The following is an 18,698-nucleotide window of genomic DNA, read 5'->3' as shown; positions in this document are numbered from 1 at the left end:
AGACGCACATAATTTATCATTGAACCTGCTTTGCAGTATTATAATAGTTCCTTAAAGCCAAAGGTCAACATAAATGGAAATAAGGTTCATCTAATATGTTATGGGACTGACCATCTACATTTATGATAAACTACCCAGGAGGAAAAAGTACGAGAATGCATAAAGCATGGCCGGGCTGCTCCATTTGGTATAAACCTGGTAGGATCACAAATAATTGATACTGTCTCTTGCAGCATCTGGCTCATCTCCACCAAACATAATTAGTCCTACTAACATGTGTATACACTCACTCGGTGAGAGCCGAGCGCTGTCCCAGGTGTTTACCTTAGTTCCTGCTCAATCACTTATGTTAATAATGACCGACAATTGTTTTGACAGCTTTTCAAGTCTTCTCAATTATCCTTAGACCATTCAATTTTCATAGGTCGTTCTGCCTACCTTACACAGGGAAAATATTTTAAAGGAAGTGTGTCGTACAATAAATGTTAAACATATTATCTCTGAATTTAAAATGATTTTAAGGGTAATTGTGTAGTATAATTTATACATACATGTATTATGTTTCATACAAAATATGAAAATTATGTTTTTACTCTTCTGCCCAATACAGGACTTCATTTCACTTATAGACTTGCTTCCAAACTAAAAGTAGACACATTAGTACATATGACATACTAGTACATATTACACATTAGAACATATTACACATTAGTACATATTACACACTAGAACATATTACACACTAGTACATATTACACATTAGCAAATATTACACATTAGCAAATATTACACATTTGTACTAGAGATGAGCGAATACCGTTCGATTGAGTAGATATTCGATCGAATATTAAGGTATTCGAGATATTTGATTCCAATCGAATACCACGTGGCAAACTCAGTGAAAATTCGAATCCCCTAACTGTGCAGGGAAGGTGGGACAGGAAGCAAGAAAACATAGGCATAAAAAAAAAATGGAAAAAAAATCATTGGCTGGCGAAATCAGGTGACTAAAGGCTCAGTTCACTCCAAGGGCCAAAAACTAAATCGCTGCTGTTTAAAGGCTCAACTCACCCTAAGGGCCAAAAACACTGCTGGTTAAAGGCTCAGTTCACTCCAAGGGCCAAAAACACTGCTGGTTAAAGGCTCAACTCACCCCAAGGGCAAAAATCTCTGCTGGTAGCTCATCTTAAGGGCCTCTAACTTAATTTGGAAGGGCTCACGTGAAGGGCCAGAAAAGTAATTTTTGGAGGTCTCACCACATCACACAAACATAAACAATGACAGTTAAGGGTGGGGGCTTTTGGATTTCCCATTGCCTATGCCATTTGTGGTTGTCAAGGGCAACGTGATTTAAAGGTGTGCATGCTAATGTTTCTTTAACTTTAAATTTGTGTTTCTGTCCATACTATTGTGGAGGAAAGAAGGTTTCCAAGTATTTTTCCACTTTCATAGAGGTTCTATTGAGTTTGGAAAGTGTCTAGTTGATAGGCTGTGATATTGGGGTAATACTGGGACTTGGGCGTGTTAGATGCCCCCAGGCATGCTTCCCCTGCTGCCCCAGTTGCATTCCAGAGGTGTTGGCATCATTTCCTGGGGTGTCATTTTGGACTTGGTGACCCTCCTTAGTCGAATTGTGGTTTCCCCTGAAACGGGCATCTTTTCCCCATAGACTATAATGGGATTCGATATTCGGTCAAATAGTTGAATATTGAGGAGCTACTTGAAACGAATATCGAATATCGAATATTTCACTACTCGCTCATCTGTTTTTATACACATTATTATACACATATTACACATTAGAACATATTACACATTAGTACATATTACACATTAGTACACATTACACATTAGCACATATTACACATTAGCACATATTACACATTAGAACATATTACACATTAGTAAATATTACACTATAGTCCAAAATTGCTGAAAACAGATGATCGCAATCCAAACTGTTGTTGTCTATTCCCATCCATAAAGAAGATGGCTGTGTTTAGAATTTGTTTCTAGCTTACAAACAACCTTTACATTAAAGAACATTCCCAGAAACATTGCTTGTATTTTGATCAGTGTCATTGAACATGTGCAATTGGAGTATGTGGGTTGAATAATTGCTCACCAGATAACTGTTCATCTATTGACTTCTTATTTCTAATGTGTACAACTACCTTTGGAATGTGGTTCTTTATGTGCTTAGATTGCATTTCATTGTGTATCGTAGACTTGTCATTAAGTCCCCAGTAGGGTCATATTTACGGCTCATGTTGCACTAGGTAGTGAGATTGAATATGTCTGCATCAGGTCATTTATGAATGAAGTATCCTGGTGTTTAGCATTGTAGTCTGGGTCTTATGAGTCTTACACTGTGTTGGGAATACAGCAAATACTATTGGATACTGTAACAGGATCTGCAACATGTATTCATGACAGGACTATTCTTTATAAGCAACACCTCAATTTTCCCAAGTTAACCTATATATCAGGGACACTCAACTTGCAGACTGCGCTCCTCCAGCTGTCCAGGTTTCTGCCACCAGTGGTCAGGAGAAAGATTAATCTCTGGACCACTGTTCCCTAAGCCCTAAGACTCAACATCGTCCTTGCCATCTGTTTATGTGCAGGTATAGTAGCCCTTGAAGCGTTCTAGCGAAAAGGGCAGGGACTATTTGGCAGATGCATCCTGAAGAATTTTGAATTAGCTGGCAGACTCATTTTTGTTTGTCTTTAAATTTTGGTATGTCAATATCACCTCACCTCACCTTCACCCTTGAGTTAGAATTTTCGACAAAGGAGGGAGGAGAGGCGGAGTCAGGCAAAACTGAAGGTGCAGTCTCCTATTATATATCAGGGGTATGTGGGCGGAGACTCACCTTCTGCCGTAAGCGCTTATGCAGTGGTTTTTTGTTTCTTTGGATGGTGCCCCTTTTTGCTGGCTGTTTTTTCTTTCTCTGTTCAGTTGTCACAGCGTGGCGGATGTTCCATGCCCCTTGGAAAAATTGAAGATTTGCCTACATGGCCGCTGCCCCACAGCGGTTATCATTCGGGTGGAAGTTTTGAAGTTCAAGGGGGCGAGGCATGGAGATGTCGGATGTTTACGGTTGTACACTTTATATTATTTTAAAAGAAGTTATCCTTTTGGTTGTTTATATGTTTGTTAATAAAATCGCTGTGGCCAACCCAGCTTTAAGAGAACTCTCTCCAGCGACAAAAAACGGGATTTCAAGCGAACGGCAGCGCAGAGAAGACAACGAAAGGTAGGAGAAGAATAGCCTTTCTTAAGGCTATTCCAACATGTTACTCAGAAAAAAAAGCGTTTGTATGATAGAATCCCTTTAATGCTCCACACATAGTGTAAAACTCTTTATTTCCCCTACGCACAGTATAATACCATGTTAGTGTCTCCACAAAGCATAATGCCATGTTAGTTCTCCCGCTCAGTATAATGCTTTTCAGTGCCCCATACACAGTATAATGCCATGTGAATGCCCCCACACAGTTTAGTGCCACATTAGCACCCTGATACACAGTGTAAAGCTTAATGCCTCCAACAGAGTATAGAGCTCCCTATTGCCCCCACACAGTGTAAAGCCACATTAGTACCCACACACACTGCATAAAGCTCATTATTGCCCACCACACAATATACTGTCCAGTTATTGCCCCACACAGTATAATGTCACATTAGTCCCTCCACGCACAATATTAAGTTCCTTAGCGCCCCCTCACTAGTTAGTAGTATTGATCGCCTCGATTCCTTGTGACACCAGGGAAGGTTCAATTAAAATGAAATACTTTTTCACAATTATTCTTGTCCAAATCTGGGGGAGCATCTTATCATCAGAAAAATACAGCAAATATTGGATGTGTTTAGCTACTGTTCAGCTCAGACCTGCTTGATGATGGACCCGAGTTCCTTTGCTAAAAGTAGTTGAGTATCCCTACTACATATGATAGTATACCACTAAGTAATAGTTATATATTGTAAAAGGATCCCACTTAGTAAGACTATCATCTCCTTATCATGATCACATAGTAAATTAGGCTATCATTGAGAAATCAAATAACACCAGTATATAGTGTCTGAATTGTACCCCAAATATCAGCCATATTTTGGTTAGATTCCACTTCTACACACGTTATCTCCATATTATCGTTAGTAAGGCATAATTCTGGAGAATGCAGAACTGATCGAGTGCAGTTACAGACCGATTAAACGGCAATGAAATCCAATGCTTCACTTCAGACATTTTGTTTGATTGGAGTTGTTTCCCAAAGTTTCCAAATATTGATCTACAGATGGACATGATGACATCATAATGTCACACCAGTAAATGTGTATGTGTCAGTGGGTGCTGTGTACACTACTGGTTAAAATAAGTTAGTAACCTATGCAGTGGATGATGGTAGGAAGCCAGAGGCATTCTGAATCCAGCATTGTTTGTCCCACAGTGATCATAATGAGCACTGAAAAGCCACCAGAACCAGCAATGGGTATGATGTGAGGCAGGGCTGTGGGCGGGGGAGGGGAATATTTTGTTTTTGCATGTCTCTTACTAAATTTCACCCTAGGCACTGAACCTACAATTAATATGATGAAATACATCCCTCTGGAGGGGGCGGCGCCGCGGCAATCAGCTTTTATTTTACTTTTTTTTTTCTAAACTAGCGCAGGAGAGGGGCCACTCTGAAAACAACTTGAGCAGTCTTCTCCTTTGCTGGTTTAGACCTCTGCGTCTCATCGCAGGCCACCTATGCTGAGACGCATATGTCTCATTGCCAGGTTAATAGGAGGCGGCAGCAGCAGCGAGGTCAGTAAGTTAAATACTTTTTTTTTTTGTTTGTTTTATAATAGGCCTCTACCTGCTGGAGTATCCCCAGCAGGTAGCGGCCTACTTACCTACCTGCCTGTTCCTGCTCGCTGATGGGACTTTAGCGAATACTATACACACATTGTGGGAAAATAGGCGCTGCATACATGCTCCGATTTCCAAAACCATTGTGGTTTTGGAACCATTTGCTGTACAATATTATATCTCAAGCCATACTCTCTTTTGATGAGCCATGCCCCTATAACAATATGCCACACCCCCTTGTAGGGTGAGGAACAGTAAATGTCTAAAACTCTTAATCCATGTGGTTCAATGCATGTGCACCCATTTTTGGTGCATATTTTTTCTGACAACAAGCATAATAAATATGTGCAATGATGACCAGCAGAAAATTCAATCATGATCGGTCTTATACTACAGACTGTAGCTCAGGATCAATACAAGATAACTAAAGGGCTTCCTCCCATTACAAATAACTCAGAATGTCATAAAACATAGTCATACTGTGATCTCCCACTGCTCCCCTTCCCAGTCTGACTGGGTCTTCACTGGTCTCTAGTGGTCCTGTCTTGACACAATGAAAATACCAGAAAATTCCAACTTAGCCAATCAGCTAATCGCTACAGGGAGCCAGAGTCTGGCCAATGGAGGGGAATCTGCGGTGGAAGTGTACCTTCAGTTTTGGCAATATGAACAGCCCCTTATCGTTTGGAATTAAAGCGGACCTGTCACCACTTCTGACATGTCTGTTTTAGTAAATTGTATTCTCAATAGAATAACAATTCTATAATATGTTTTCTTAGGACTGTGCATTGACTCATTCCACTGTAATTCTCATAGAAATATAGAAATATATAACTAATGGTTATTACCATTTGGGGGTGTATCCCTCCAAAGTCTCACATTATCAAATCTCCTACCTCCATACCACACCTACTTTAACCTTTTAAGGATGCAGAGATTTTGATCAATAAAGCATACCATCAGTTAGAAACAACGTTTCAGAAATGAATAGTACTAGTTAATATATGAAACTTTGTAATACATATAATTAAAGATAAAAGATTTCCTTCTCCACTTTTCAGGCAGAGTTACTTTCTACACATTAGTATATGAAGAGAGTAGGTGAAAAGAAAAACACAGGATGTAGCTAAGATGCTAATAGTGCACAAAATGAAGCAATAAATCAATTAACTAGTCTACAGGAAAGCCTACTCCAACCCTCCCTTCTCCGTAGAGTTCTATGTGTGAGGTTGTATAAGGAGACCAATATAAGGTAAGCAAACAGTCAGAATGAAGATAAGCAGCAGGAGAATAGCTTAAAAAGTGGTGAAGAAAACGAGTGATTATGAAGATAATCTTGTTTCCCTTAGTCCTAACAGCGGCACAATGTGGGGTATTTCTGCCCCTGTGTGCTGGTAGGACAGGCGGATATTTAATTAGCCAATCAAATGCGTGGCAGGCCCTATAAGAGGGCACAAGAACCTCCCCTCTGCGTGTAAATACAAAAGTACCTCCATTACATTTATATACAGTTTTATACATAAGATATGATTCCCAGGGTGGGAAATCTTGTGCCGCTGTTAGGACTAAGGGAAACAAGATTATCTTCATAATCACTCGTTCCCTGTCGTCCTCAACAGCGGCACAATGTGGGGATATAGCAAGCAGGTCCCCAAGATGGGTGGGACAAACCCATGACCGAACTTAAACTGGTCTGGGCAAAGGCAGTGGAATCTGCCACTTGGTCCTTCAGGCGGTAATGCCGAATGAAGGTGGATTCAGATGCCCAAGAGGCAGCTGCATATATTTGGTCCACAGACAAAGCACTTCTTTCTGCCCGTGAAGTGGACACTGCCCTGGTTGAATGGGCATGAAGGAAAGATGGAGCCGACAGCCCTTGGGCGGTATAGGCGACTCTAATAGTCTCGGTAACCCACCGTGATATTGTAGCTTTGGCGGCTTTGGCGCCCTTGTTTTTCCCCGTGTAGCTGACCAACAGGTTTTCAGTCCACCTAAAGGGGCGAGTGCGCTGCAAGTAGATCTGCAGGCATCTAACCACATCCAGCTTGTGCCATCTTTCTTCTTCAGCAGAAGAAGGGAACGGAAAAAAATACTGGAAGGGAAATCAGTTGGTTCCTGTTTACAGCAGATGGCACCTTGGGACGAAACCCAGGGAGGAACCTAAGCTGTACATGGTCAGAGAAAAAGGTGGTATATGGCTCCTCAGCGGACAAAGCTTGTAGTTCACTAACGCGTTTGGCAGGTGTGACTGCCAATAGCAGCGCCATTTTGCCGGTTAGCGACTTGAGGGAGACCTCTTCCAGAGGTTCAAATGGCTGGCCACATAGGGCGTTCAGGACCGGAATAAGGTCCCATTGGTGGACACGGGTGTTTACCACCGGTCTCAGCCTAGTTGCCCCTTTAATAAAGGTGCTCACTAAAGGATCCTGAGACAAACGCCTCCCCAGATAGGCGGACAGGGCCGCTACGTGTACCTTGAGTGTGGCCGCAGCAAGACCTCTGTCTAGTCCGTCTTGAAGGAAGTCCAGGATCACCTCCGTAGGGGGATCGGTGGAGTCCACTTGATGCTGCAGACACCAGGCATTAAAGATGTTACCTATTCGACGGTAGTTCCTGTTAGTCGAATCTGCTCTGGCGCTGGATAGGGTCTTCAAGACGGCTTGTGACAGTCCTCTATTTCTCAATAGGGACTGGTCAACCTCCAGGCTGTCAGGTTGAGTCTCCTCAGATCCTGGCATCTCAGTTCTCCTTGGGTTACCAGGTCTGGGAGTGGGGGAAGCCTCCAATATATGCCCTGACTCATTTGTATGAGCTGAGCAAACCAAGCCCTTTTTGGCCAGAACGGGATTATGGCTATTCCCGAGGCTTGGTCCTGTCTTATTTTTATCAATACCTTCGGTATGATTGGAATTGGAGGGAATATGTAAAACAGCCTGAACCTCCATGGGATGGACAGGGCATCCACCGCCAAGGGATTGTCCTCCTGGTACAGAGAGCAGAAGGTCCCCACCTTGGCGTTGAGTCGGGTAGCCATAAGATCGACCTCCGGGAGACCCCATCTCTGGACGATCTGTTGAAATACGTCTGGATTGAGAGACCATTCTCCTGATACGGTAATACCCTGACTCAGCTGATCCGCTACTATGTTCAGGGAGCCCTTTATGTGAACAGCGGATAACTGGACCAGATTCTTCTCCGCCTAGGCAAATATGAGATTCGTCTCTCTCAGCAAGGTTGGTGACCTGGTGCCCCCTTGTTTGTTTATATAGACTACCACCGTCATATTGTCTGACCGGTTTTTGACAGACTTGCCTTTCAATTCTGGGGCAAAGTGTACTAGGGCCAGGTACACTGCTCTGAGTTCCTTGAGATTGGATGACCCCAGCTCCATCGTCCTTGTACAGTTTTGTCTTGACAATGGGCTCCCCATCCCCACTGGGATGCATCTGTTGTCAACAGGGTCCACACTGTCGGGACCGTGGACCTTCCGTCTTTCAGGTGTATCCACCATCTGAGGGAAAGACGGGTAGCGGGAGAAAGGCAGATCTTCTTGTGCAATCCCCGTGGAGACCTGTTCCAGGTTCTCAACACTTCCATCTGCAGGGGACGCAAATGCCATAAAGTCCAAGGCACCGCCCTGGCCGAGGATGACATCAGGCCCAGGACTCTCATGGCGGTCCGGATGGTTACCTGCCGAGTGCGCAATAGGAATCGTGCACTGGCTTGGATTCTTTCCTTCCTTGGACTGGAGAGGAAGATCTGCATCGCTTCTGAATCCACTATAAATCCTAGGAATTTTCTTCAGGTGGATGGAACGATTTCGGACTTCTCCCAATTGTTAATCCTAACTCCTGTAGGAAGTTGATGGCAAGGTTGAGCTGCTGGAGGAGAGCAGCAGGAGACTGAGCTTTCAGTAGCCAGTCGTCTAGATAAGGGACGATGAAAAGACCCTGAAGTCTGAGGGCCGCGGCGACCGGAGAAATCACCTTGGTGAATACCAGTGGGGCGGATGTGATGCCGAATGGCAGAGCTGTGAATTGATAGTGCTCCCTGTGGCCGGCCATAGCGACGGCAATCCTGAGGAACTTCCTGTGGAAATGAGCAATGGGGACATGTAGATAGGCGTCCTTCAAATCGAGGGTAACCATCACCTCTCCTGGCTGAAGAAACACAGCCACGGAATCCACGGTTTCCATTCGAAATGACCTCTTCCTGATAAACCGATTGAGGTACCTCAGATCTATTATCATCCTCCAGCCCCCGGTGAACTTGGGGACCAGAAAGACGGGGGAGTAGACTCCCAGACCGAGGTCTGAGGCTGGTACCTTCTCCAGGGCGCCCTTGGTAACATATTCGGCAACCAAGGCTTCTAGACTGGCCTGCTGAGAAGGTGGAAGAGTTTGGGTGGAAACGAACCGATCTGGAGGTGGAAGATGAAAGTCGATGTGATACCCGTGTTGTATGATCTTCAACACCCATGGGTCTTGGATATGGGTGAACCATGCTCTGGAAAAGGAGGAAAGACGTCCTCCCACAGGAAGGGGGGCCACAGGGAGCTGCCCCACGTCAAAACTCAGGCTTCCTCTTGGTGTCCTCCTTGGAAGCGCCACGACCATCTCCCCTAGGGTGATATCTAAAACGCCGTTGTTGGGAAGGGCGTCTATAATTAGAGGAAGAACCTCTGCCTCTAGGGGGAGCACGTCTGCCCCTGGATGCTTGAGGTAGAGACCTTCCCCTACCTTCAGCTAATCCCTCCATAATGGCGTCTAAGCTTTGGCCAGACACCCTTCCCGGCTCAAAGGGGAGAGCACAGAGTGCTGCTTTAGACGCAAAATCTGCCCGCCAAGGCTTTAGCCAAAGGGGTCTACGGGCCGCAGTAGACAACGCCATAGATTTGGCGGAGATTTTAAATTGATGGCAGGAGGATTCCGCCAAATAATCTGCAGCCCTATGAACTCTTTTCATAGAGGCCAGAATCTCATCTCTGTCTACGCCCAAGTCTATATCCCGCTCCAAGGCGGCTAAGCGGTTGCGGAAAAAGTCACCAACCATAGAGGAGGCTATGGCCACAGAGGCTTGCGCGGAGGAAGCTGAGTAGACCTTCTTCAGAACGGAGTCCGCCCTACGATCCAGAGGGTCCTGAAGATTTGAACCATCTTCCAAGGGCACCAGGGTTCTGCGGGACAGCTTTGCTACGGCCAAATCCACCTTCGGGGTAGGCCCCCAGGAATCCCACTTGAAGATCCTGGAAAGCGAATGTCCTTTCTCTGGCTGTTTCCACTGCTGCACCATAAGGTCGGTCAGCGTGGCGTCCGCATGGAAGGCAATATGTCCCCCAGAGGCAGACGTGGAGGCTTCCCCGTCAACATCTCGGCCCACTGTAGACCGGATGGACTTCAGCAGCCTGCCCGTTTGTTCATAATGGAACGCAGTTCTGCTGGAATAACTGAGTCATCCTCGGAGGAATCATCCTCTGCCACCCGCAGGTGTTACAAGGGGGGGGGAGAGACGAGGAACGGAGCTCAGAGCATGGTCTCCTGGTGAGCTGAGACAAGGTGCAATGGATCCCTTTGAGGGAATCATCCTGCAAAACAAAAAGGAGAGTACAAGCAAGGGAAAAACTATTTACCCAAGCGATGCCCAAACTCACCATCTCCTTGACCCATGCCATCATATCTCTGGGAGAGGGCTCCACAGGTGGAGGACCTCTGCACCCGCGACAATGGGCCCACTCATAGCCTGAAAATAGGCAAGTTATAGGACCAGTAGTACCCCGCAGGGCACAACCTTTCAAGCCGCTACCTACCATCAGGGAGCGGTGTGTCGCAATCGAAGCAGGAAAGATGTTTCCTCTTGGAAGAGGTTTTCCTCCTACCATCCCCAGGAGGGGTAGTAGAGGATGACATATCCTACAGAGAGAGATAATAGACCATGCAACACTGTCACCATGACATCATACCAGCTTTTAAAAAAAGGGTAAATCTTACCAGGTCCTGTAGACCGGACAGAGAGGTGACTTGGCGCCCAACGTGCGACTCGAACCCACGACCTTGAGATTAAGAGTCTCATGCTCTACCGACTGAGCTAGCCAGGCTGGCGCTGTGAACAGGATCTGAACCTGTGCGGGGAGACCCCATTGGATTTCGAGTCCAAAACCTTAACCACTCGGCCATCACAGCCGGTTCCCAATAAAGTTTGCAAACTGGAAAAGAGTTCAAGATCAATGAACACCACAATCGCACGCCTTCAGCAGATACTGCAGGAAGGTCTCTGACACCAGGCCAGCCAGCCTCTTAATTCTGGTCGGCTGGAAGTGGGCGGAGCCACAATCAAAGCAGGTGAGGCAACCTGCCCAGACAACTAACCCTGTAATCAGGGGTCTGCAAAGATATACATTCCCCCCCACCAAGAGGCCCTTAACACGGGCACTTACCCCCACATCTCCCCGTCTTTTCCGGCCTTTAATAAGGCCTGAATCTTCCCTGAGTGAGCGGCCGCCAGCGCCAGGCCGTTGCCATGGCGCTATGATACTTCCGGCGAAACCGGAAGTGCGCGCTTACAGCGGCCGGCGGGGAACAGGATACACAACAGTGTGGTTCCACCCGCCGGCAGTCCGCGCGGCCACCAGAGGCGGCATGCGGAGTCCCCGGACTCTCACCAAAATGTCAGGTAAGTCACAAGGAGCAGGGGAAGCGGAGGAGAGGGGGGGCAGGGGGGATAGAGGGGGGTAGCCACACATGGCTAACAAGCACCTTCTCCCCGCAGGGCACAGAAGGTGACAAGAAGAAAACAACCGCTCAGGAGGTGAGTGATCCTGCTGAGCTTCTCTAAGAGGACACAAGTCCTCCCACCTGTCCTCTGTCCACACAGGACAGAAAAAAACACGCAGAGGGGAGGTTCTTGTGCCCTCTTATAGGGCCTGCCACGCATTTGATTGGCTAATTAAATATCCGCCTGTCCTACCAGCACACAGGGGCAGAAATACCCCACATTGTGCCGCTGTTGAGGACGACAGGGAACAGATATTCTTAAGGGGTTTTCCAGGCAAAAAAAAATTAATTTTCAAAAGAGGTCTGCTAGTGCTATTGAAAAGTTAATAAAAGTGCACCCAGTTACCTTTAGCAGTGTTTGATTGAACTCTGGGTTCTCTGGGAGCTCATGGCATCCTCTGCATTTATTTACATTGTCATCTTCCTGTTCTCTGCCTTTCCTACAACTACCATGATTGTTTGCGCAACACTCGGAGCTTACTCACTAACAACCCCCCCCCCTCTCACTCACTGCCCCTTCCTGTTTCCCAAGCTATCCCGTCCACTATACCCCCAACAACCATCTTTAGACTCCCAGTCCTTACTCACTCAATAACCTTCTCCTTTGTCTGTAATATTGTAATCACTTCTATATATCATCATTACAGTCACACAGAGATAGCTTTAGGACAACAATGAATTCTTGATGGTTTTTGGCATAAAATAGATAGATAGACATACATAAGCAATCTAATGCTCCACAGAGGCACCTGCACAGTAAAATATGCTCTTAAGTGGCCCCTGTGCACTATAGTGCTCCCTAGTGGCCCCCACATAGTATAATATGCTAGTACTGGGCCCCAGTTGTATAGTACAGCAGGAAAAAGGTAGAAGTGTGGAAAGCCACAGCTCCTTTGCACAGGTCTGTTTCATACTATTACATCTCTGAGTGTTAATTATACTGCAATGCAATATTACAGTGCAGAGCATTAAGGGGTTAAACAAAGAGCTGAGGGTTATGTACTGTCTATAAAGTCACCAATTTCTGCACATCAGAATACTAGTGTAGAATCAATCAAAAATTCCTGTGGTTTTTTTTTTAGCAAAAGCCAGGACTGGATGTAGCAAAATGGAGAACTATAAGTGCGTCTTTTATATTTCCTTTTCCTTTTCAAGTCAAACTTGGCTTTGGCTTCAAAAAAGAAAAAAGGAAGCAAAATATGTAACAAAAAAAACTCGCAGCTTTTCTGCAGTGTGTGGCTTCAGCCTTAGTAATTATTGTACAATATTGAAGATGAGGCAATTTTAAACAAATTGTAGAAGTAATATTTCCCAAAGTTCACTTCTGCTTGACACGCACTATTGATCTTTGTAGCCACCCGCAAGTCACCCACAGCTACTAGAGAATATGAGGGAAGACTGACACAAAGCAATCTACCATATGTTTCTAATAGGTCTCCTAACATTAATTAAAGTTAATGCCATTACTTTGATATATAACCCCCTGTAGTGTCTATATAGCATTTGATAAATTAAGCATACATCTAAACTTTGAATTATCCCATTTGCAGAATAAATGTTAGAAACTGAAAGCCAGATGTCTCCTCGGGGGTCCGGTTCAATTTCCTCATTTAACTTAATTAAAGCATACATTGAAAAAATGCACAGGGTTACGAAACAGTATTTATTCTTCCTTTACTTTTACTCAAACAACCAGAGATGCCACATGAAAATAAATATTCTCAGCTATAAAACAATTTTATTTCTGGATATTAAAATCTGCTATTGCTTTCATCACATTGAGGAGCTGATGTCACATAGAGGTGGAGTCAGATTGCTTAAAAAGAGCATAGAATCAAGAAGAAATATCATTTTGCTTTCATTACAATGCATGTTGAAGGCACACTGGTTGTCGGAGTCACTCGTAGCACATTTACAGAGATTTACAGCACATTTTGTGTACTCAGTGTACCACATTTTGTACAGGAACCATTCCCCCCATGGACATACAGTGAAACAATATAAAAAGCACACAATGGATTGACCATAGATGAGAGAGTTGTTTCATTTCCGGGTTACCATTTGGTCTGGGGTCTTTGGTCTGTACTTGCTTTAGCTTTCAATATTGTATACCACACGTCACTGATGTATACCTTTATATGTAGTCAGTTGGGCTATAGACAATAACTATGACGGGGATTAAAACTTGAGGTAAACAAGAGGCCTTTCTTCATCCATGGTATCGCCTGTACGTACTGGAAGTGGCAAACTAAATATTTATTGGAGTGATATATTTCAGAATTTTCAGAGCCGTTATGGAGGTTTTCACTGAGTATTTTAAGCACCATCTTTCTTTTCCAAATTCGGTAGTTATTTCTTTTAAATTATAAATGTCACAGTTTGTTAATGTCTGCCGTTCAGCATTCAGAAGAGCCTTGTTTATCATCTCTCCCATTTAATCCACTCTTTGATGTTGGTTGTAATTGCAGACAGTAACATGGTATTAGCTGTTCAAGGCCCTTTCATGTTAGAATCTTTAGCAGACTGGGGAGCAGCAATGGCCTGAAGACTGCAAGAGGAAGGATCACAGTATCCAGCTTGGCCAGGAGGACCTGGTGGTCCTGGAATTCCAGGTTGCCCAGCAGGGCCAGGTGGACCTCTCTCTCCATCACGACCTTCGCGCCCATAGCTTGGCTTTCCTGGTTCACCTTTAAAAAATGAAAAAATATTTTTGTAAGACCGAGATATTTTTTTATCAGTCCAGAAATCTTTAAGAGGGCTGAAAAATAGATTGTGCAAATTGTACTTTGTGATGAGTGACATTCTAATTTAATATCATGCTGTGAGCTCCCTCTTTCTCAAAATTTGCTGTTTCTCACTAGTATAGTATACCTAAAGTAAAAAAAATCTAGCTAATCTTAACATTATTATATATATTAGCCAGGTCTTGCAAGCTTAAGTCCAACATAATTACCGGAATTCATTTCCCATGCATTTTAAAAGCTTGCGATGAAATCTTCCTGTATTTTACAGATATTTTCAATAAATCTGAAATATTACACAGTCATCCTATATCAAAAGTCCAAATTATGAACAGAAGCTAAATATCTCAGGCAAAAAAAAACAAATATATCTAGCAAAAAGCCCCAAACTGTGAGGCAAAATGCAGCCAAAATGTGCTGCAGAAAAAAAAACGCACCTAAAACGCGTTGCGTTATTTTGTCCTCAAAGTTTTTCACAGAATTATTGTAGTATTTTCCACAACCATTGCTGAAGATGCAGTTTTTTTAAAGTTTTTTTCTGTAATGTGTGGATGAGATTAAATGAAATCTCATTCACTTTGATGGTACTGTAAAAAGTAGCGTTTGTGGAGATGATCGGTTTGAGTTTGGATCAGATAGATAACATTTGTATGTGATTACTTAAATACTTGCCCACATGGGAGCACTATAGATTTGGTGAATCATTCAGGCGAATCCTCATCAGACCTTTGGCCTGAGACAACTTTTTTCTGTCAAAGATAGACATGCTATTTTATGACACAATTCTGTCTGTTTGGGGAATGTCTTCAAACTGGAAAGAGCAATGAAAAGTGAAGTGCATCGCTTCTTAAATTTAGGTGAATATCAAAAGTGATTTAGTATTCTCTAGCATTGTTACTTTCTCACATGTAATCATACATAAAATTGGGGGTCTACCCACATAATAGGACGCTTGTGGTGAGTGACTCTAAAGACAGCTCTTAATGGGGTTATCTTCTAATGGACCATTGATGCCCATTACTGTATCAGAGCCTTTGCCCAATGGCAATCCACTATTATTTTAGTGAAATCGGACCACAAGGTTTCACAGAAAGGAGACAACATTTGTCAATGAAATATATTACAACATGTATTAATGACACAAATACTGCCTTAAAAACACAAGTTGTTTGAGCATTGTTACGCTTTTACCTGCTACACTGCTTTATCTATCTTGCTCCCTTTGCTAGTTACTACTCATTACTGCCTTTCAAGATAAAACCACACATAGCACACCGCAGCAAAAAAGTGATTTGGGAAAAGCCATGGCAGAAACACCATGGTTTTTCTCACAGCGCTTTTCACAGAAAGTCTACTATTTTTCCATGGTTTTGGAAATCACAGCATTTCCACTGCAGGTATTTGTCTGCAAAACGTGGATGGGATTTGCTTTCCATTTGTAAACGTCACATTTTTTGCCACAGCATTACGTCACCGGAGCACTCTTTTAGCCCCTCTGTATGTGAATCCAGAGATAACCTTGTGCAGTTTTGTATTGGCCTGAACTGTACATTACGCAGGCTAAGTCTGCCTATTACGGTAACTTGTCACTGAAAGCAGGAAGTGGAGGCAAGAGCTGCAAAATCTAGATTTTAATTTTGGGACAATGTCAAGGAAATTACTAGGAAAACAGTAGACACCTCTCAAGAACACTTTAGGAATATCTCAGTATAATTCTTAAGCTAACTAAACAAGTGATAGTCATGTCCTGCAATTTTCTAATATTCTATGTATACAGTATATTCCCTGGAAACATTATAAATATAAAGTGCAATTAATAATGGTAACATTAACATTTCATTAGAAATGCATCTTTAGGGAATCTAGAATTCTGTTAATTGGGTAGAATTTCTAACCACTCTGGAACAGAGGACTAATCTATTTATATACCTATGGACAGCATGAATAGTTCCTATGGCTACCTTCAATCCTGATGTAAATGGTATGCAGTAAATACAAATAAATACACATCTTTCCATGGACATTAGCTGTGCCTGGCAATCTGTTGCAGATCTCCTGGGAATTGACACTGTGTCCTTTTTTTATGTGCGCTCCATATGGTTTGCAATCTGCATGGCTTGTCTTTAATGTTTCTATTTATTTTTCACAATTCCATCATTATGTATCCGCCATGCACAATAGCAAGCAAACTATTCATACCTGTAAGCCCTGGTATTCCTGGCAATCCTTTAGGACCTCTGCCTGGTAATCCTCTCTCTCCTCTTTCACCAGAATCACCTAAATGTGAATAGTAACATTTAATGGATTATACGGGTACAGTACAGTGTCCTTTATACATTTCTTATATAGCAGGAAGAGATTGTTCGGCATTCACTTGTATAGTATTAAAAGCGTTCTGTATTTCACGCACACAATAGCTTGCACTGCATGACTCTTCCCTGGAGATCTGGAATTATGAATCATATGCCATTTATGCAATTATGCAAAGCAGCCATGAAAGCAGTGCTGGAATATAAATATGAAAAATTAGATTCTCCTTTCACACAATAAATATAGCAGAGGTTAAAATACAAATTAAGAATCATGTCGAAAAGGAAATATATTCTGATCCGCTCTATCCTTTAGCTTTGTAAATAGCCTGACAACAAATACTCTGTGTGTTTCTTGCTGCCTGATAAATGAAAATGGGATTCTGATGATGTATTGACACTTTTAGTATGGTGTGCGGAAGTGTCAAATAGAAGTGAGATCAAGCCTTTTAAGCTCCCGTTTTAATGCCTGATGCTGTCCGCAAACTGACATAGTAATGCCTATTTTACTGTGCCGCTAAACTGATATACAGCGTGTACTCCTTTACTCTAATATACTATAGGCCATATATCATCATGAGACAAAGGACATTTCTAGTACATCGACAAGCTTAGACAAACAGTATTAAGCTTATGTTTATATTCTTCTTCACCATTCACATCACTACTGCAGTCTGTATACATTATCATACCACTAAAAGTATACTTAGATACAGAACCCCACCTGTCATCTGTACCTAATAAAAGGCCTTACACAGTGCTTTATTTTGGAGATCTGGGCTACCTTTTAGACCACAGCTGCCCTGAATTGACCTTCTCTCCGACTTGCTAATGCATAAACTGCATGTGAATTGGACATCAGATTCTCAATGACTATGGGAGTCTGACTATTGGTTTACATGGAATACACTGTGTATATCAGAAAAAAACAGAAAGAAAATCAAGTGCGGCAACAGTGGTCTATAGGACAGCCAATGCCTCAAAAATAAAGCGCTGTTTGAAGTTTTTTTTATATGCATTACCCTATAAACACACATTTAATGGGAGTCTACCTCCTCCGCTAAGCATCGCCACTGCATTACAGAGCACATTACGGGGTTAAACAAAATACCTTTGTTATGTATGTCACTTTTGTAGATTTGGAGAAAAACAACTTGAGGCAAAGACTCCATGATGCGGAAATGCAGTTTTTTTTGTTGTAGATTTGGTGCATTTTTTGAGCCAACACCATAAGTGGATTGAGCAGGATGTAGAAGTAAAGTGAGTTCACACAGGGCAAGAGGGGGCAGATTTTGGCGCGGAATCCACCTCAAAATCCGTCCCCTCACAATAGAGGTCTATGAAGACCTCTACCGAACTTTTGTCCTCAAGCGTTTTGTTCTCGCTCGTGGAAAAAAGAAGCGAGCTGCCCTTTTTTGAGGTGGACGCCGTGGCAGAAACCGTCACAGCGCGTCTGCAGCAGGCGCATTTTGGTCCTGATTCTGACGCACTTCCCGCGTCAAAATCAGGACCAAATTACACAGTCACTAGCCCCGTGTGAACTAGCCCTAAGAGCTTCCTATATATTTTTCATTCCTTTTGTAGCCATTCTTGGCTTTGGCTCAATAAAATGCAGCAAAATCTGCAACAAGAAAAGTTGCGTTTCCGCAATGTAGTCTTGTGTAAAAGAAATAGTTGGTGAACTGGGACAGGCCTTCAGCACTGGGAGCATTTTTTTGCAAAACAAATTGTACTTTGTAATGGCTCCATTCAATATAATGTGCAATATAATGAGAAGCTGGAAAAAAATTCAGAATAAGGTGGAATTGAAAGAAAAACACAATTGCACCTATTTCTTATGGGTTTAATTTTTACAGCATATTTTTCTATTTTGCAAAGTTTTAAATTTTTTAAGTTATAAAAACATCATAGATTTTATATAAGTATAGAAAATCTATGATGTTTTTATAACTTAAAAAATTTAAAATTTTGCAAAATAGAAATAAATTGTGACGTCATTTTTTTTTCATATTTATGTGT

General features: G+C 42.9%; 1 protein-coding gene and 1 non-coding gene across 2 annotated transcripts in view; both read right to left on the bottom strand.

Annotated features, from left to right (window-relative positions):
• Positions 1-10,956: 10,956 nt before the first annotated feature.
• Positions 10,957-11,038, bottom strand: TRNAS-CGA (transfer RNA serine (anticodon CGA)). The gene has a single exon. It is a non-coding gene; the product is annotated as a tRNA-Ser (tRNA).
• A 2,240-nt stretch (positions 11,039-13,278) lies between these two features.
• COL9A1 (collagen type IX alpha 1 chain) overlaps positions 13,279-18,698 on the bottom strand; it is a 127,400-nt gene continuing 121,980 nt past the window's right edge. The window contains exons 37-38 of the mRNA XM_075269540.1: positions 16,570-16,647; positions 13,279-14,316 (exon numbers count right to left, since the gene is read on the bottom strand). Of these exons, the coding sequence (XP_075125641.1) occupies positions 14,120-14,316; positions 16,570-16,647 (275 nt within the window). The 3' untranslated portion in view covers positions 13,279-14,119. The remainder of the gene's footprint in view (positions 14,317-16,569; positions 16,648-18,698) is intronic.

Source organism: Leptodactylus fuscus, chromosome 3 (genome assembly GCF_031893055.1).
Source record: "Leptodactylus fuscus isolate aLepFus1 chromosome 3, aLepFus1.hap2, whole genome shotgun sequence".
Classification (NCBI taxonomy): Eukaryota; Metazoa; Chordata; class Amphibia; order Anura; family Leptodactylidae; genus Leptodactylus; species Leptodactylus fuscus.
The sequence above is the reverse complement of the archived record's forward strand: the minus strand, read 5'-3'. Positions and strand labels throughout refer to the sequence as shown.